The sequence below is a fragment of the Bos indicus genome, chromosome 19 (assembly GCF_029378745.1).
Source record: "Bos indicus isolate NIAB-ARS_2022 breed Sahiwal x Tharparkar chromosome 19, NIAB-ARS_B.indTharparkar_mat_pri_1.0, whole genome shotgun sequence".
Taxonomy (NCBI): domain Eukaryota; kingdom Metazoa; phylum Chordata; class Mammalia; order Artiodactyla; family Bovidae; genus Bos; species Bos indicus.
Genome location: NC_091778.1, coordinates 43958071 through 43978328, shown reverse-complemented (window position 1 = coordinate 43978328; position 20258 = coordinate 43958071). Strand labels below are relative to the sequence as shown.

At 46.2% G+C, this 20258-nt stretch overlaps 1 protein-coding gene and 1 long non-coding RNA gene across 2 annotated transcripts in view; one reads left to right on the top strand and one right to left on the bottom strand.

The window, feature by feature from the left end:
* Positions 1-223: 223 nt before the first annotated feature.
* LOC109573654 (tubulin gamma-2 chain) lies at positions 224-5181 on the bottom strand. The gene is made up of 11 exons (XM_019980982.2): positions 4946-5181; positions 4511-4623; positions 4182-4349; positions 3812-3880; positions 3217-3296; positions 2681-2807; positions 1737-1823; positions 1490-1639; positions 984-1136; positions 739-900; positions 224-617 (listed from the first exon to the last, which is right to left on the bottom strand). The coding sequence occupies exons 1-11, from the start codon at positions 4992-4994 to the stop codon at positions 420-422; spliced, it is 1356 nt and encodes a 451-aa protein (XP_019836541.1). The 5' UTR covers positions 4995-5181; the 3' UTR covers positions 224-419.
* Positions 5182-5233: 52 nt separating this feature from the next.
* LOC109573655 (uncharacterized) overlaps positions 5234-20258 on the top strand; it is a 41563-nt gene continuing 26538 nt past the window's right edge. The window contains exons 1-2 of the long non-coding RNA XR_002182954.2: positions 5234-5383; positions 6396-6513. This is a non-coding gene — a long non-coding RNA (uncharacterized lncRNA). The remainder of the gene's footprint in view (positions 5384-6395; positions 6514-20258) is intronic.

The window sequence follows — 20258 nt, the reverse complement described above, 5'->3', positions numbered from 1 at the left end:
CAGACATCAGTAACGCTGGCTCCAGTCACACAGCCTGGTTCTAGGCAGGGATGCTCATGGAAACAATGGACACACGGACTGGGACTACCTGGTAAGACTAGAGCAGGTAAAGCCTACCCTACCACCACATGCCTGGGAACTGTGAGGCACCACGGAGATCCTTTCATTGTCCCCTGTATTCGCCTACCAAGGCCTGACAGCTATTCACAGACCAAGGCCTGACTATATTCACAACTAAGCTTTATTACTTTATTAGAGCTAAATAAGCATATCAAGGGTGAAGGCATCAAAAGGAAGAAGCAAGGCCCACTCTTGGGCTGGAGAAAAATCTAGAACCTTGTTGGTGAGGGGATTTTGGACCAGAGGAATCAAGTATGATGGGACTGTGCTTACTGTCCAGAGGGTGCAGTACGGAGGACTCACTGCTCCTGGGTGCCCCAGGAGATGTAGTCTGGTCGAGTGGCTGCGTGGTACTCATCAATCAGCTCCTGTACAACCTCCCTGGACCTGTCCAGCTCGTCAAAGTTATCCTTAAAGATGTCCTCCTTCCGGAACTGCTCCAGGAAGGCCTCCCGCTTCCGCAGCTTGTCGTACTGCTGGCAGGAACTTTCAAAGAGCTGAAAAAGATAAAAATCTCCAGGATGGGAGCCAGGATGAGACAGGGGGTTGGACTGGATCTGGGGGAGAATGATGAAGGTGGAAAAGAGGGGCCAAAGCAGACCAGGCAGCCAGGCTCACCGAGGAGATGCTGGTGTGGTTGGCCATCATGAGCCCACTGACCCTGTGGGCAGAAGGCAGGTAGGGCGACTTCCTGGACAGGGCCACCTGGATGCTGGCGGGGCCCCAGGGGATGAAGTTGGCCAGCTTCCGTTCCCGGATCCTCTGCAGGCTCTTGTGGACCTGGGGTGGGCACAGGAATGGTGGTGGTAGCCTCTCCTCTACCCCTATGGGCTCCGGGGGTAGGACAAAGGGGCTTCACCTACCTGGGTGGGGTCCACCTCCCCCTGGATGATGTTGAGGATGGCGATGTAGCAGTGGTTGGTCTGGCGATCCCGGCCTGTGGACACCATCACGTTCTTGGGCTGCAGCAGTCGCCTCATGACATCCAGGACCGTGGTCTTTCTCACGCTGGCCACCTGAGGGGAGAGTGGCCACAGGGCAGCCCAGCACTCAGGGCACAGTTGAGAGATGCATGGACAGAAAGCACGAGGCGACGCACAGCCCCATCAGACGCGGGGGAGCCTGGTCTCTCTGGGGAGTGTCCTTAGATTCAGGTCCTCACTGAGGGATCAGAGATCTCAGTCCCCTGAGCTCAGCTAATTCATGCCCTTGTGCAGAAGCATCAGCAGACTCCATATAGCCTGGGCCCTGCAGGGCACCACGGGCAGGGGGAGAGGAGAGCAAGTCAGCCAGGGAGCAGGGCCTCTGGGTGCAGCAGAGAGAAGGGAAAGGCTGGTCAGGGCCTGCTGGGCCTGAGGGCTGCTCTTACCGACTGGTCCGTGGTGAGGGGGGTGTAACCAGTCATGAGGAAGTGGAGCCGTGGCGTGGGAATGAGCGAGGCGATGAGGCCGATGAGGTCATTGTTCATGTAGCCGGGGTAGCGCAGGGTGGTGGTGCTGGCTGACATGATGGTGGACACCTGGGGACACGGTGCCGGGTCATGGGCCTTGTCCTGGGGGCCTCCCTTCCCTAGATGGTGCTTCGGGAAGGAGGGAGTCCAGGAGCGGGGGGCTCACCAGCTGGTTGATCTGGGAGAACGAAGGATTCTGGATGTGCAGGCGGTCTGTGGCGATCCGGTTTAGGGCAGTGTTGTCCAGCACCACCTGGGGGGACAGAAGAGGGTCACAGCACCTTTTTGAGGAGAAACGGGGCAGAGAAATAGGTTATTAGCTTAGTCCCCCTCTAAACTCCAAAACTAGGAAGTAGGTGTGTTCATTTAAAGGTCAAGTACTGTCTCTGGGGCATCAGGGAGACACTTTTCTACCATCCAGTGCATTAGAGAAATATTTGACTGTCCAACATGTGCCATGCATGGTACCTGGCTCTGGAGAAACCATAGAGAGTAAAATAGGCATGGTCTTCCCCCTCACCAGGTCTATAGTCTAGAGCAGCGGTCTCCAACTTTACCAGTTTCGTGGAAGACGATTTTTCCATGGACCGGGGTAGGAGTGGGGTTTCAGGATGATTCAAGTGCATTACATTTATTGTGCACTTTATTTCTATTACTATTACATCAGCTTCACCTCAGATCATCAGGCATTAGATCCCAGAGGTTGGGGACCCCTGGTCTAGAGAGGGGAGACTGGCATTGAATATAAAACAACAGAAAAGTATAGTTACGCCTGAAATAAGCACAAAGGAATTTGACCTTGTCTGGGTGGTGAGGGAAGGTTTTGCTAAGAAAGTAACCATTAGGCTGAGAATGGAAACATGAGTAGGTATTAAATAGGCTAAGTGGAGACATGTGGGAGGGGGGTGTTACTCACTTTGTTGAGAGTCCTGCTGCCTAAAGGGACTATGAGAAGCTTGGGGTCAGGTTCTTATTTCATACTTTGGGCCACCAGGTATGGCTTTGTTGGTTGTCTGTTCTCTGGGCAAGGGCTTGGGAAGGGCAGAGTATAGGTGTCTCACTGGTTTGGGGAGGTAGGCCAAAGGCCCCACTTCCTCCTCCCATGCTCACCACACAGTCGGCGTTCTGGGTCAGCCTCTTGAGTGTGAGCAGTGAGTTGTAGGGTTGGACCACCACATCACTCATTTCATCCTGGTTGGGAAACACTGAGTATGTCTGTACCAGCTTCTTGGGGTACCTGGGGGTGAGGAAGAGGGAAACAGGAAGGTAGCAGAGTGAATTGGAAGGACTCTCATCACTGCCCCTCTTTGTCTTCTCCAGGGATAACAGGGGCCATTCCTTCCCAAGTGCCACCAAGGCCTTATACAAAAGGAGTGAGGGCAGAACTTTAGAGCCCAGAAGCCAAAACAGATAAACCTGAAGCATCAAACCTCCCTCCCTCCTAGGTCCTCTCCCCCACCTATGCAGACCCCTTGCGTCCTGGAAGTTATTGCTTCCAAGATGGTCCCTGGGAGGCCAGGCTCTGTTCCTACTTATAACTCGAGGGCAGTAGTAATAGGGCTTTCAGCCAAAAGAAAAAAGTGACAAAAGAAAAGACATTACCCAGGGAAACAGAGCTAATGCCCTCTTCCCAAATACAGGCTTACCTGTCATTCAATCGCTCCAAGAGGTAGGAGCCCAGGCCAGAACCGGTCCCCCCAGCGATGGAATGACACAGCACAAAGCCCTGCAGGGGAAGGAATGGAGAGGCAGTCTCCAGGGATCTGGGGGAGAGGCTTCAGGCTTGTCTCATGTCCCCCTCCCAACCCGCTCAAGTCTCAGGGCTTCCTCTATATCCATCCAGTGTGAGGCTCCTTGAGAAGGAAGGAGCTGATGCCACCCAGATTAGGATCTTCTTGAGGACACAAACTGAACCTTATTTACTTCACTATCTCACATCTGATACTCAATGAAAGAGTTATGAATTGAATTGTCCCCATCACACATCTGATCAGGCTCTTTGTGACCCCACGGACGTTAGCCCATCAGGCTCCTCTGTCCATGGAATTCTCCAGGCAACAATACTGGAGTGGGTTGCCATTCCTTTCTCCAGGGGATCTTCACAACCCAGGGATTTGAACCTGGGTCTCCTGCATTGCAGGCTGATTCCTTATCATCTGAGCCACCAGGGAGGCTACCTCCTGACTTTCCCCAGCACTTCTCAGCTTCCTCCCTCCTCTCCCCTAAAGGGCCAAACCTCACCTCTAGGCTGTCACTTCCATCTGCTTCTCGGTCTATGATGTCAAAGATATCTTCATGGATTTTTTCACCCTGTATAGAGACATGAGGAGGGAGGAGACATCTATAGAGACGTGAGGATGACGCTTCTGGACAGCATCTCTTTTCAGCACCAGTAACTCTACCTTGGGACACTGCTGACACCTCAAGCAGAGCCCCGACTGTGGCCCTCACCCCAGAAATGCTACTTTGCATAAACTTCTGTGTGTCTGTCCCTCTTATCAGGGTAGCCCCCGGTCTCTTACTGTCAGTACGGTCTAATCACCAGACTGCTTGTGCTTGCCTTACCCCAGGAAGGGAACATCAAGAATCTCTGGGATGGCCACCTGGATACCTGGGAGAATCCACTGGCCCAGTTGTTGCCAGCTCCTCCTCCATGCTCCGACAGGTAGATGTTTTCTGGGTTGTAGAGCTTGGCATAGGGGGAGTTGAGGATGGAGTGGATCACCCTGGGCTCCAGGTCCAGCAGCACTGCCCTCGGGATGTAGTGCTCATCGTCAGCCTGTCAAGAGGAGTCCAGGAGGGGCCCAATCAGCTCGGGCCTGCCCTCCTCCTTCAAACCAGCCGCCCTGGCTCCTCTGCCCAGTGGATTTCCCAGTACCCAAGCCCTTCCCTTCAGGCCTCCTGGGCCATTGCCAACCCTGGCTAAGTCGCTGGGGGCACCTGGTAGAAAAAGACGTCCTTGCGATCAGTGCCCTCGGTGGCGAACTCCTCCACGATGCCCTCGGGGCTGATACCATGCTCTGCGCACAGCTGCTTCCAGAACTCGAACCCAACTAGGGGATGGGGAGAGATGCCTGGCTCTGCTAAAGCCCTCTAGCAGAGGGCTCGGGAGCCCAGGGTGAGGCTCAGACACTGTCACACATTCAAGGGTGGACCCAAGACGCCCGGGTCTGGGAACCGTGACAGCTCAGGGTTAGAGGCATGTCTCTCGTTCTGGGTGTCTGGGACCTGGTTCATCTTGCGCAGTAGGGCAGGAGGTTTGTGGAAGGGAAGCGGGGCGGGGGTGGGGCGGGGGTGTGGGAAGATGCCAAGCACTCGGGTGGGGCCCGAAGGGGCAGAACCGGAGACTAGCTGGGCCGGCTCTCGTTCGCTCACTCTGGTTGCCGCACTGGCCCAGCTGCAGGGTGATGATCTCCCGGGGCATCGCTCTTCAGATGAGGCCGCGCCAGCCTGGCCAGGCCCGGCGGGAGTCACGGCAGGGACGAACGCCTGGCAGCTGGGCGCGCAGGACGTGGGGAGCGCGCGCTCTCTTCTGCTTTTGACGCGGATGCTCGGTCTGCGCGTGTGCAGTGCGGGCCTCCTCTCGGCCGGCGGCCCGGGAGCCCAACCTGGGCATCATTTTCCCCCACAGCAGTTGCAGCTGGAATTCCGCACAGGCGCGGAGTGAGGCCACGCCCCCTCCTGCCCACCCGCCCCAGCTCTGCGCCTGCGCAGTGAGACGCGCCCGGCCGCGGGGAGTGACCGGGTGTGGGGGAAGGGAAGTGAGGGAGGGGACGTCCAGGTGTCTGGAATCACCGGCGCTCTGCTTTATAGGTAGGTGAGCGGCTCTGCCTGCTCTGCTAGGTAGAGGGGCTGAATTCAAGCCAATTTTCTTTTAAATTTCTGTTTTCAAATTATATATATATAAAATTTACCATTTTAACCATTTTAAATTACAATTTTGTGAGGTTAAGTACATGCATATTGTTCTGTAACGGTCTGCAGCGGTCACCTCCAGAACTTTGGCACCTTCCCAAGCTCTTACCTGTTGAACAGTATCCCCGCCCGTATCACCATTCTACTTTCCGTCTCAGTGAATTTGACTAAGTGCCTCGTACAAGTGGGATAACACAGTATTTGTCCTTTTGTGTCTGGCTTGTTTCACTTAGGTAATGTTCTCAAGGTTACTCCATGTTACAGCATATATCATACTTTTATTCCTTGTTAAGGCTATATAATATTCCATTGTATGCATATACCACGTTTTGTGTTTTATCAATCCATCTGTCAATGAACATTGGCGTGCTTCTACTTAACGCTGTTAATGAACATGCGTGTAGAATATCTTGTTTGAGTGCCTACTTTCAATTCTTCTGGGTATATGCCCAGAAGCAGAATTGCTGGATCATGGCAGGATTGTGTTTCCTTTATTTGAGGACTTGCCATACTATTTTTCACAGTGGCTGCACCATTTCACATTCCCACAGCAATGCACATGAGTTCCAGTTTCTCCACATCTTTATCAACACTTGTTACTTAAAAAAAAAAAAAAAAAAAAGGCCATCTTAATGAATGTGAGATGGTATCTCATTGTGGTTTCTATTTCATTTTAAAATTCAAAAAGTTTTAAACATGCAAGCATGATTTTGAATTTTTACTATATATTATTTTGAAATTTTACATAAATGGTGTCAGAGTGTAATATCTTTTTGTATCTTGCTATTTTCACCCTACTTTAGCTTTAGTGATTTAGCTATGTTGATAGTGTAGATTCATTTTGTTCCTTTTAACTGCTTCATAGTATTTAATTGGATGGATACAAACAGTTTATTCTATTTCCATACAGGGGTGATTTGATTGTTTCCACTTATTTGCTGTTACATCAAATGCCTACAGGAGTTACCACTTGTGAACCTGAAGAAAAATATCTTTACCAAGAGCTTGTGCAGCTTCAACTTTGCCAGGTTTGGCATATTTTTTCCTAGATGGTTGTACCAACTTATACTTTTAACCAGCAATAGCATTCTTATTTCCCTATACTCAGTTCCACACTTGGGTTATCAGATCTTCATTTTTGTCAGCTCCAGGTAACTCATAGCTGTAACTTCCAGTTAGGATCACAATCAAAGCTGATTCAATTTTCTCTTGTTACTGACCCCCGGGAATTGCCTGTTTATTTCCTTTGCTCCCCCCTCTTTTTTTTCCCTATTGGGCTGTTTCTCTTAATTCAAGATATTCTACGAATTTTTTCTTGGTTTTATGGATTGCAAATATTATGGGCCTATGGCTTGTCTTTACCCTTTGTATATGATGTCTTTTGCCTCAGAGACGATTTTCATTTTAATGTAGACAAAGTTATCCATCTCTTCAATTACGATTTGCACGTTGTATTCCTTCTTAAAGGACCTGCCTCTTCTCCCACTATTTTAAAGCTGTCCTTCGCTGTTTTCGTCCCAAAGCCCAATAGTAGTTTTGCTTCTTTCCTTGTACGTCTTTAGAGCATCTGGAACTTATTTGCAGGCCTGCTGTAAGATAGGGATCTACTTTATCTTTTCCATATGGATGGCCAATTGTCTCCGAACCAATTATTGTAGAGTCGGTGCAGTCCGGCCTCTCCCCCGCCCCCAACATTCCAAGCCCTGGCTCCGACGTGGGCTGGCTTCTGGCCGCTCTTCCGCTCGATTGGGCTGTGGGTCTGTCCCCGTCTGGCGAGCTTTTTCTGGGAGCCGCTGGTGAGAGCACCGCGGCCAAGAGTCAAGCTCAGACGAGGATTTTTTTTTTTTTAGGTTTTGTTTTCTCTCTCTCTCTTTTTTTTTTTTTTAAAGGAGAACTCGGCCGCCTTCCAGCCCCGGCCGCCAAGAATCTTCTGGGCTTCTTTAGAAGGCGATGCCTCGCCCCACGCCTGTCCTCTCCCGGGCTCAGTTTCCCTCCCCTAACCCTACCGGGCCTCCCCGCCAGCTCCCGCCCTGCCGTCGGAAGAGTTCGCGCGCCCTCCCAGAGTATCCGCAGGCAGGCCGGCCGGCCTCTTCTGGGAGGATCTGGCTGCTTCCTTTGAAGTTTGAGGGTGGGGTCAGAGCGCCTCCGTTAGCCTTGAATCTCCCCTCCCCCGACGAAACAGCTCCTCAGGGCTGCCTGTCTTCAGAGACTTTGGCAGGCCCCTCTAGAATTTGCCCAGGTGAAGGGCAAGGCTTCAGAGGTGACAGTAAGCTTGCCAGGCCTCTCCTCCTTTTGAGCCTGGAATGGTTGTTTGCTTCCTTTAAAATAATAAGCTGTAAGCCCTTTAGGAACACTTGTGAAACGTGGGAATTTAATTTCAGCCTTTTCTTAATTAACAATAGTGTCTTGCTCCTCCTTCTCCCAGAAGCAGGGAAACTTCCTTAAAATCTCGGTTTATAGGCAAACAGGTTAGAACGTGTGAATTTCTCGGAGTTGGAGAAGTTGCAGTGTAAGTTTTCTTTAAGAGGCCATCTCTGACAAGCTTGAGGCTCCTCCTCCTCTGCAGAAATGGGTTGGAAACTGAGGTGCTTGTGTACATTAGGTGAGCTGAACATAAATCCTCCCAGTTATTAGCAGGGCGTGTTTTCCATTTCTGCTGAGAACTGACCTGTCTGTCGGGGTTAAATGAGATGATGCATGAGCACTTAGCACAGTGCCTGACTCATAGTCAACACTCAGCAAATATTAGCTGCTGTTATATCATAAGATGCAATTGGAATTGAAATATAGTTTGCTGCTAGATATGAAAGATCTTAATCAGGGTAAAAACTAAATGATTGATTGTTTTAAATAAATGTGAGAAAAGCTTAAAACCTAATTACTTTGTGATGAGCCTACAGATTCAGTTTCAGAGCAGACTTCTGTTGAGGTTGAACAGAAGGCCCAGGTTCATGGTCCATCATAGGACCTGGAGGTCATTACCTACAGCTTGATTATTGAGTGTTGAGTTTTATTTGTTTGGCTCTATGATCTCTGATTCAGGTAGTGGGGTTTGGCATTCCTTTGTCTGAGGCTTTGGTTAGCATCTGATAATACATGTAGCATTTGTCAACTAACAAGTTTGTTAAATGTCCTAAGCCTTTACTGAACATCCCAGATTGAATAAAACTTTAATTTGTTTTGTGGCTGCATCTTGTGCCTTGCCGGATCTTAGTTCCCCAACCAGGGACTGAACCCTTACCCTCAGCAGTGAAAGCTTGGAGTCTTAACCACTGGACCCCCAGGGAATTCCCAATAAGACATTATTTTGAGAACTTCCCTGGTGGGTGAGTGGCTAAGACTCCTCACTCCCAATGCAGGGGCCTGAGTTCGATCCCTGGTCAGGGAACTAGAGTTTACATGCCACAACTAAAAAGATTGTGAAACTGAATGATCCCACATGCTTTAACAAAGATCAAAGATTCTGCATGGTGCAACAAATACCCAGCACAGCCAAGTAAATCCAAATAAGTAAAAATAAATATTTTTTAAAAAGACATTATTTGGGAGGCACCTTTGTTTCTGGGCTTTCCTGAATGCCTGGCCTATGGTAGGCCAGGAGCACAGGTATCTTGTGAAGTAATGAGGCAGTGTGTGAGCTGAGAAAATGAGGGTGTGTCTCAGGGTCTTGAGACTGGGATACTGTGACCCCAGGGAGTTTAACTTTCAAAATGATGCCAAGGAAAAAGGTTAAACAATGTAAAATGTGAAAGGAGTTTTACTAAATTCATATTTTGGTTGTGAAATAGAACAAAACTGGCTGTTTTGTTCTGTGTTGTTTTCTTAAGGAATATGAAAAAGAAAATAAACCTGAAGGTAATCCTATTTGCCTATTATTCGCTTATTCTTTTATTATGCACCTACATTACACATAGCACACTAATATGAGAGAGGAAATAGTGGTAACAGACCCAAGTGTTCATGAACTTGTAGAGGAGATAAATACACAGCAGCGTTGGTGTGTAGAGAGTCTGCTGCTGCTGCTGCTGCTAAGTCGCTTCAGTCGTGTCCGACTCTGTGCGACCCCATAGATGGCAGCCCACCAGGCTCCCCCGTCCCTGGGACTCTCCAGGCAAGAACACTGGAGTGGGTTGCCATTTCCTTCTCCAGGTGTAGAGAGTATAGAGCTGGCTTAACTTGGGGTGGGGGCAGGAAGAGGCCAGAAAATCGGGGAATACTTTTTGGAGGAGGGCTTCCCTGATAGCTCAGTTGGTAAAGAATCACCTGCAGTGCAGGAGACTCCAGTTCAATTCCTGAGTTCGGAAGATCCGCTGGAGAAGGAATGGCTACCCACTCTAGTATTTTAGGGCTTCCCTTGTGGCTCAGCTGGTAAAGAATCCATCTGCAATGCAGGAGCCCTGGGTTCGATCCCTGGGTTGGGAAGGATCCCCTAGAGAAGGGAAAGGCTACTCACTCCAGTATTCTGGCCTAGAGAATTCCATGGACTGTATTGTCCATGGGGTCACAACGAGTCAGAAACAACTGAGCGACTTTCACTTTTGGAGGAGGTCATCCCTGGCCTATCTTGAATGTCTAGTAGGAATTAGGCAGGTGGAGAAAATGGGGGTGAGGGAAAGAGAGTGGATACAAATCAGTAAGAAGAAAACACAAGCTCAGAAAAAAATGGATTGGGGACTTCCCTGGTGGCTCCAGTGGGTCCTTGCTCCCAACGCAGGGGTCCCAGGTTTGATCCCTGGTCAGTGAACTAGATCCCACGTGCACAAAACTAAGAGTTTGTTGCCCTAACTAAGGCCACAACTTAAGACCTGACACAGCCAAATAAATAAATATTAAACATAAATAAAATAATAATAAATACATTAATTTTAAATAAATAAAAAGAAAAAAGGAACTTCCCTGGCAATCCAGTGGTTAAGACTTTGCCTTCTAGTGTAGAGTGCAGGTTCAATCCCTGATCTGGAGTTAAGATCCCACTTGCCTCACAGCCAAAAAAAACAAAAGATAAAACAGAAGCAATATTGTAACAAATTCAGTAAAGACTTTAAAAATGGTCCACATTTTAAAAAAATCTTAAAAAATAAAAAAGGAACGATCCCTCTGATATCAGTGAGATGGGCATGCTTGAATGGAGCAACAGGCAAGGTTTCTAGCCAGGCCTGACATGAGAAGGGCCCTGCCCAAGCTACAGATTCTAGAGAGAGAGTGGAGAGAATCTATAACAGTTCAAGATGACTGGATGTGTCATGGGATTAAGGGAGAGGGAAGAGTCTGAGCGGACAGATTTCAATCTTGGGACATTGGGTGAAGGTAGGGCCATGTACTGAGACATGGGAATTCAGGAGCAACGTGTTTGCAGAGGTTGAGTTTGAGAAGCCTGGGGAATATCCAGATAGAAGTTGGGAGCTGGCAGGCAACAGAGAATACAGGGGCCCAGAGCGAAGGAGCAGGGTCTAGGTGGAGAGTTGGCTGTACCCAAGTGGCAGTAGAAGCCTTGGGCCTGAATAGGATCACTCAGGGAGGATACATGGTGTGGGATGGTCCTGGACTGGAAGAGAACTGGAATGGAACCCAATAGAATATAACATCTAAGGAGTAGGAAGATTTTATTGCAAAGAAAAATGAAAGAGCAAACAAAAAGGCAGAAGAAAAATTAGAGCCTATCAGTGAGGTTTGATTGCCTACCCTCCTTGTTCCTGGCAGAGCCATGATTTTGTTCTGCATTCCACCTCTCCTCCAAGCAGCAGTAAATCCTGATTAATCCAAGCCAACTATGGTTCTCACAATTTCCTTGCCAGCAACTGATTTAGGAAGGGATATGTGATGCAATTCAGGTCCGTGAGATGTAAGGAAAGACTTCTGGGGGCTTCTGGGGAAGATCTCCTCACTGGATAAAAACAGATAGGAAGAGGGAATTCCCTGGTGGTCCAGTGGTTAGGATTTGGCACTTTCACTGCGGAGGCTTGCATCCAACCCCCTTAATCAGGGAACTAAGATCCTGCAAGCCACGAGACATTGTAAAGAATGAAAGGAAAATTTACACTTCTTCAGTTGCATGTTGGCACCTGGGACTGCTGCAGTCATCTTTTAATTGTGCAGAGCTTCTTGAAGATAAGCCATCATGTTGAAGATGGTAGAGCAGAAAGATGGAAGGCACCTGGGTCCCTGATGCTGCTGCTGAGCCATCAAATTCATCAGCCCTGGAGCTGCCTTGTATCTGGACCTCTTGAAATGTGGGATAGTTCCTTATAGTTTAAACTTTTTAAAAAATTATTGTTCTTACTTGCAGCTGGAGGCAACCGACTCCAGTATTCTTGCCTGGGAAATCCCGTGGATAGAGGAGCTTGGCAGGGTACAGTCCATGGGGTTGCAAAAGAGTTGGACACAACTTAGCAATTAAGCGACAATGGAGGCATAGCCACAGAGAAGGATACTGCAGAAACCTAGGAAAGAGAACGTTGTAAGGAGGAAATGATTTGACATCTGAGGCTGTAGGAAGATAGAGTAATATGGAGATAGAAAAGGGTCTTTCTAGTGTGGGGGACTACTAATGACTTCAGTGAGTATAGTAACCCTGGGAGTAACAGCTAGATTGCAAAAGGTTGTATGTGTATTCTTAGTCACTCAGGTATGTGCAAGTCTTTGTGACCCCATGGACTGTAGCCTGCCAGGCTCCAGTGTCCATGGGATTTCCTAGGCAAGAATACTGGAGGAATGGCTTGCCATTTCCTCCTCCAGAGGATCTTCCCTGACCCAGGGATCGAACCCATGTCTCCTGCATCTCCTGGCAAAAGTTACTTAGCCTTATATATAGTTGGCACTGATGAATATTTGAGGAAACATAAAATTAAGACATGTGGAAGATAAGGAGGTGGGCAGGGAGTTTGAAACAGCGAGTTTAATATGGGGATCACAGATTGCTTCCAAGGGGTTTATGGATAGAATAGACCATGAACTTGAATGAATTATTATTTTGATTTTTCACTCACCTCTAATTAAAACTTAGCCTTCCCTTCCATTGTAACTGTAGGCATCACACTTCACTAGTACGAGCAGTGCCTGTGACTCTGTTACTGCTAAAAATCACAGCTATTTTTAGATCACATCACAGCTGATGCAGATGTTACAAAATATTGTTTATAATCTTCACTACCTGTGAATGAGTTGTTAGGCCCCCTCGAGATCTTGTTATTTAATACATTCATGGATGACACAAAAATAAAATGAAAGAAGTACATGTATGATTATACCATAGTTTATTTATTTGTTTATTTTGAACTGGGGCATCATAGCTTTGCATGGACTTTCTCTAGTTGCGCCAAGTGAGGACAGCGCTTCATTGTGTTGTGTGGGCTCCTCATTGCAGCGGCTTCTCTTATTGCAGAGCACAGGCTCTAGGTGCTCACGCTTCAGTAGCTGCAGCACATAGGCTCAGTAGTTATGGTGCACAGGCCTAGTTGTCCTTGCGACATGTGGAATATTCCCAGATGGATACAGGGATCAAACCTATATCAAAACCTGGTCAGGGAACTAGACCCTCATGCCACAACTAAGAGTTCACATGCCACAACAAAGATCAAATATCTTGAGTGCCACAGCTAAGACCCAGTGCAGCCAAATAAATTAATTAATTAAAAAAAAAAATTTTTTTAAAAACTGCATCATTCACCAGACTGCCAAAAGCATGCCCCGGATTCCAGAAGCATCTGTGGTGTGATAAGGGTTAAGAACTCAGCTCTAGGGACTTGCCTGGCAGTCTAGTAGTAAGACTCCATGCTTCCACTGCAGGGGGCATGGGTTCTATCCTTGGTTGAAACTAAGATCCAAAATAAAATAATAATAAAACAGCAATTAAAAAAGAACTTAGCTCTCAAGGGGAAAAGAGAGAAAGGGAGACTTGTACCGAGGAGGTGGGAATGTAGTGTCTGGGGAACACTGTTTTTTAGAGCATAGGAGAAGCTTGCAAAAGCCTCAGTATTTCAACATGATGTTGAAATGCTGAAGGGACAAAGAGGATTTTAAGGACCAAGTTCCTGAGGAGACTGGAGCTCTTGGGATGCAGGGCTCAGGTGGAGGGATTAACTATAGGAAGGAAACTTTTCCCACAATGAAAGGGAGGAAAGGATGAGTGTGGATAAAAATAAGTGTTTTAGTGGGGTGGGAGCAGGGGACAGGAAGTTGAGGGGCATTCTGCCTGATGGCTTCTATTTTCACCATCTAGTAGGAGTGAAGCTATCCGCTGAGAGTAAGAGGGGAGGTGACAAAGGTAGGGAGCGGAAGAGAGAGCTGACAGGCACAAGTATGAGGTCTCCCAGCCCAGTGGGTGGAGAGGGCTGGGACAGTTAGGGACCACCAGGACGTCAAGGCAGTAGTCCAGGTGGGAGTGTGCTGCCTTGGGCAGTGTTCAGCTGCCCAGGTGTGGGAGTCAGAGCGCAGATCAGTGAAAGCCAGGGCTGGGTTTTACCAGGAGGATGGGGGCGAAGATCAGGGGAGTAAATGAAGGATGGATCAAATTATGCAGACTGCCTGGAGAAGAATGTGAAGCTAGGAAGGGACTGATAGCTTGGAAGAGTGAAATCAACATGAGAAGTAACAGAGTGGGACTAAGGGAATGAGAAGGTTGAGGTGCAGGAAGTGGTGGTGCAAGAGTTAGCCAGTCAGGTTTGAGGTTAAGGAATAGTTTGTGGGATGGCAGGTGGTGTGGTTTGTCCATAGTGTGTATGGAGGTGAGGAGGTCAAGAAACAGCCAGTCCAACCAGGACCATCCATGTGGATGTAAACATGAAGGTGAGGTTTGGAGTGGAGAGGAAAATCTGGAGAATGTTGAAGAGTGACGTGGAAGTAGTTGGATCTTTGGAACAAGCAGAAGAGTGTGGTGGTGGATAATAGGTGCCTCAAAAGAGGAGGGTGGCTTTTTCAGCAAGGCGAGAGTAATTATCTAAACCTATGGACTGGGAGAAAATATTTGCAAACAATGCAATGGACAAGGGCTTAATTTCCAAAATATACAAAGAGCTCATACAACTCAATGGGCTTCCCTCATCACTCAGTCAGTAAAGAATCTGCCTGTGATGCGGAAGATCTGGGTTCAATCCCTGGGTCAGGAAGATCCCTTGGAGAAGGAAATGGCAACCCACTCCAGTATTCTTGCCTGGAGAATCCAATGGATGGAGGAGCCTGGCGGGCCATAGTCCATGGAGCCGCAAAGAGTCAGACATAACTTAGCAGCTAAACCACCACATACGACTCAACAAAACAAATAACTCGATCAAAAGTTGTTCTTCTCTGAAGAAGACATGTGCCAATAGGCACATGAAAAGTTGCTCAACATCTATTATTATTAGAGAAATGCAAATTAAAACTACAATGAAGGGATTTTCCTGGTGGTCCAGTTGCTAAGACGTCACACTCCCAATGCAGGGGACCCAGGTTTGATCCCTTGTCAGGGAACTAGGTCCCATGTGCTAAAGCTTAGAGTTCGCATGTAGCAATGGAGATCAAAGATCCTGTGTGGCACAACAAAGATCCAGCACAGCCAAATAAAAAAATATTTTTAAAAACCTACAATGAAGTATCACCTCACAGAGTTCAGATGTCCATTATCTAAAATTCTACAAATAATAAATGCTGGAGAGGATGTAAAGAAAAGGATGTGAAAAAAAATTCCCACACTCCTACACTGTTGGTAGGAATGTAAATTGTAGCCACTATAGAGAACAGTATGAAGGTTCCTTAAAAAAACTAAAAATAGAGTTGCCATATGATCAAGCAATTCCACTCCTGGCCATGTATCTGGAGAAAACTCTAATTTGAAAAGATACTCACATCCCGGTGTTCACAGCAGCACTCTTTACAATAGCCAAGACATGGAAGCAACCTAAATGTCCACTGGTAGATGAATGGATGAAGAAAATGTGGTACATACACACAATGGAATACCACTCAATCATAAAAAATAATGAAATAATGCCATTTGCAGCAACATGAATGGACATAGGGATTACACGAAGTGAAGTAAGTTCAAAAGAGAAAGAAATACCATATGATATCACTTATATGTGGAATCTACAATATGACACAGATGAACTTATCTACAAAGCAGAAATAGACTCACAGACACAGAGATCAGACTTGCTGCCTAGGTGGGGTGAGAGGAAGAGGGATGGCCTGAGAGTTTGGGTTTGGTAGATGCAAACTATTACATTTAGAATGGATAAACAACAAATAGTCCTAATGTATAGCACAAGGAACTAAATTGTAATATATGGTAATAAACTATAATGGAAAAGAATCTTCAAAAGAATATATGTCTATATATATATATCTGAATCACTTTGCTGTGCACCAAAAACTAACACAACATTGTAAATTATACTTTTAAAAAGTTAATTATCTAAAAATAGCAGTAAGGAGATGAAAGAATGCCTACCCATCATGAGGTGGAGAGTGGGGACCCATGCTTCTGCTGTATAGCCAGGGCTTCAGAAAAACAAACAAAACTAGCCTTTATTGAAGAGGCCAGAAAGAGTCACACGATTTTGGACCTGACACCATCTAGTACAGTGGTTTCCAACCCCAGAAGATAATCACCCTCCCGTGCTTTATACCAACCAGGAGGCACTTGCGAACCAGCAGAGGCCTGTTTGGCTATATCACACAAGTGAGGGTGGACAGCACTCACTTTTAGTACCTAGAGATCAGAGATGCTAAATGTCCCACAGTATACAGGATAGATCCACACTGCAGGTGACCTGTCCTGCCGTGTATGAGTGCATCTCATACACTTTACAAATGAGGAGACTGGGGTTCAGAGAGCTGTGTACTGACGTTTTGGAGCTTCTCTTTGTCTTGATATCATGTTAAGATTTGTGTCTGCGTCTGAGATCACTGTGGTAGACACTGGTGGTTGGTGAGTCCAGTCTGCTCTATCTAGTCACCTCCCAATGATTGGTCTACGGTTGCTTTCGTTCTGCCAGTGAGATGTAAACAGAAGCCATGGAGCAAGACTCGTGGGAAAACTTTTTCAAAAGGCAAGTGCAGCCGGATGCCCTTTCCACATTTGCTCTATTCCCTTTCTTCTGCTTGGAAGTTGGTTCAGCAGCTGTCTTGTGTCCAGGAGCACAAAAAGCCACGCATTAGTGATGGAGCAACACAAAATAGAAAGGCCATGTGCCCCTGGGACATCCCAGGGGATCCAGTGGTTAAAACTCTGCACTTCCACTGCAGGGGACATGGCTCAATCCCTGGTGGAGGAACTAAAATCCCATATGTTGTATAGCATGGCCAAAATACTAAAAAAGAAAAAAAGGCCATGTGTCCTTGATGGTTTCCTAACCTCAAGCTTGGACTGCCTACCTCTGGATTTACCAAGGGAGAAAAACAAACTACTATTTATTTAAGTTGCTTTTAATTTAATGTTCTTTTAATTGCAGCTCACTGTATTTCTACTTGATTGAGTCAGAGGGCCAGTTAGTAACAGAGCTGAGGCTAATCCCAGGTATTCTCTCACAATCTAATATTCTTTCCTTGATAGTAATGATTCTCAACGAGTGGATGCCAGACAAACAGAATCAGCATTGCCTGGGAACTTGTTAGAAATGCAGGGAGTTCCCTGGAGGTCCAGTGGTGCTTTCACTACTGAGGGCATAGGTTCAACCCCTGCTTGGGGAACTAACATCCCATAAGCTTTGCTGGTTCAGCCAAAAAAAAACCCACAAAAACACAGAAATGCAGAATTTCATACCCCACTTCAGACTTGGGGGTGGAGCCCAACAATCTGGTTTAAGGAGCCCTCCCCATGATATTCACACACCTCAGTTTGAAAGCCATTGCTCTCTAGCTATGGTCCTCAGGTTTGTCCTGGCTCAGCAGCATCAGTGTAACTTACAGGCTTGTTAAAAGATAACCATCTCAGGGCTTCCCAGGTAGTTCAGTGGTAAAAGCATCCTCCTGCCAGTGCAGGAGAGACAGGAGCTATGGGTTTGATCCCTGGGTCAGAAAGCCCCCCTGGAGGAGGAAATGGCAACCCACTCCAGTATTCTTGCCTGGAAAATCCCATGGACAGTGGAGCCTGGCAGGCTACAGTCCATGGGGTCACAAAGAATCGGACATGACGATTACAAGAAAGAAAAAAAACATTTCAGGTCCCACCCCAGATCTACTGGATCAGAATCTGCATTTTCAGGAGATCCTAGAGTTATGTGCAGGCATGTTGAAGTTTAAGGAGCATTGCTCAACAATATGCTCTCCTGAGTCTTTTGATTACTTATTGAAGCAAGAGTGCTGAAACAGAGATGACTGACCAGGCTGAAATAATACACTTAGGATTCAGCTATTTACACCACATAACAAGACCTAAACATTTAAAATTTTAAAGATATCTACAATTAAACTTTCAAACTTTTATTTTAGACGTTTAAGAACATAAAAATTAACAAGGATCATATAATTGTACCCTATATACTTCATAATTCTTTTATATTTTATTTTTAAAAAACTTTTGGCCATACCCCACATCACGTGGAAACTTAGTTCCCTGACCAGGTATCGAACCCACACCCCCTGCATTGGAAGGTAGTCTTAACCACTGGACCACCAGGGAAGTCCCATGTGTGCTGTGCTTACTTGCTCAGTCGTGTCCAGTTCTTTTCGACCCCCTGGACTGTAGCCCACCAGGCTCCTCTGTCTATGGGGATTTTCCAGGCAAGACTACTGGAATGGGTTGCCATGCCCTCCTCCAGGGGATCTTCCCAGTGCAGGGATTGATCCCAGGTCTCCCACATTGCAGGTAGATTCTTTACCATCTGAGCCACCAGGGAAGTCCCATAATTGATTTCAAATGAAAAACTTATCCCAGGTATAAATTTGAGTATGCTCTTTTAGGAATTACTTGAATGAGGTGAATTTGTATATGCCACCAATGCCTCTGTAAAAGAAATCATGCAGTATTTTAAAAATAAATGATAATGTTTTAATATATTTATACTCACTGGAAAAAAGTTAGGGGAAATTTCAATTTTTTATTTTATTATGTAGTTTTTGCATCCCTTCTTGTACTGTTGATTGGAAATTACGTATTTCACGATGGCATTTTCAGGATTCTGCTCTTGTCCTTAGTTCATGCCCATGTTATCCCTGATTGCTGCACTCTCATAATTGCTAACAGATACAGTTTCATCAAATGGATGACCTTAGGCCCTCATTTCAGCCTGCCCTAAAATACATTTTGCTAGGGATGCCTGCTTTAAAATGCATTTAATTTTCTTATCTTGATATTCTTTAAGTGTACTTTCCAGAAAAGTAGCTTTTAGAAAGATAGACATATTTCTGTCACTTTCATTATCTGTTGTATGTAACTAATTTCTTTGTGAAGAATGGAGGGTCTGTCTGTTCAAATTGTTGCCACTGTGCATCACCGTCTTGATCCAACCTTTCCTCTTTCAGTTTGCAGAGAAAATGACAACCACACCCTAAGAAAAGGGAAGGGTTGAGGCAGTTCTCCTCAGAAGGGGTTCCTGGGGACTCCTGTGAACCCTCTAGCTCATTTCCCATTATAACCATTTTTCCATTATGGTTTATCACAGGATACTGAATATAGTTTGCTCCGCTATACATTAGGACTTTGTTGTTTATTCTGTATATAATAGTTTGTATCTGCTAACCCCAAGCTCCCAATCCATCCCTCCCAACCTCACCCAAGACAGCTTCTTTTTTTAAATTATTTATTTATTTAGCTGTGTCGGATCTCAGTTGAGGTACACAGGATCTCACTGTGTCGTGAGGTATCCTTTGTTGTAGCGCATGGACCCTCTAGTTGTGCCTCTAATTGTGGCTTAGTTGCGCAGAGGTATGTGGGATATTAGTTTCCCAACCAGGGATCTAACCCTTGTTCCCTGCAATGCAAGGTAGATTCTTAACCACTGGACCACCAGAGAAGCCTCAAAAAATAGCTTCTTTTTTTTTTTTAAGGATTTTCTTTAGTAAATATATATTTATTTATGTATTTTTGGCGGCGCTGAGTCTTCATTTCTGCTCCCGGGCTTTCTCTAGCTGCAGTGAGCAAGGGCTGCTCTTAGTGTGGTGTCCTGACTTCTCATTGTGGTGGCTTCTCTTACTGCAGAGCACAGGCTCTAGGGCATGCAGGCTTCAGTAGCTGCAGCTCACAGGCTGAGTAATTGTGGTGCCCAGGCTTAGTTGCTGGGCACTAAGGCAGCATGTGGAATCTTCTGGGATTGGCAGGTGGATTCTTAACCACTGGACCACCAGGGAACTCCCCTCAAGATAACTTTTAAACACATACAATTTTTGATCACTGAGTACTTAGTCTATTTCAACTTTTCATTTCATGAATGAGGAAACTGAGGCTTATTTCTTTTTCAAAAAGTGTGTTTGCATAATTTACTAATAATGGTATTGTTATAGTTTGTAGTTTCCTTTCTTCTGTTGTAAGTTGTATTTTTTTCTCCTTCTTACAGTAAAGGTGATTTCTGTTTAAGTCTCAATGTATTTGGCTTGGTGCTCTGGTCAGAGTTCCTTTTTAAGATTCTATTGTGCCAGACAGGAAAAAATTTCATTAGGTTTTTTTTTTTTTTTTCTGATGAAATAAAGTTTCCATTTTTGGAAGCATTGTAGTAAGATGCAATATCTTCTATTACTGCTTTAATATGTTGTATCTAATAGTTTGATTTCCTGTAGTATCTGGGACTGTTTTTATTTCTAGAGCTTCCACTGTTTTTATATGTATGTTGACAGCCAGAATACTGGAGTGGGTAGCCTT

What these genes read in the sequence shown, in the direction of transcription:
- LOC109573654 (XM_019980982.2), bottom strand. Translation starts at nt 4,994, where the DNA reads ATGCCCCGGGAGATCATCACCCTGCAGCTGGGCCAGTGCGGCAACCAG. An exon ending in GGGCCAGTGGATTCTCCCAG is followed by an intron (nt 3,881 to 4,181) that starts GTATCCAGGTGG and finishes GTCTCTATACAG; the next exon opens with GGTGAAAAAATCCATGAAGA. An exon ending in TTGGAGCGATTGAATGACAG is followed by an intron (nt 2,808 to 3,216) that starts GTAAGCCTGTAT and finishes CCTCACCCCCAG; the next exon opens with GTACCCCAAGAAGCTGGTAC.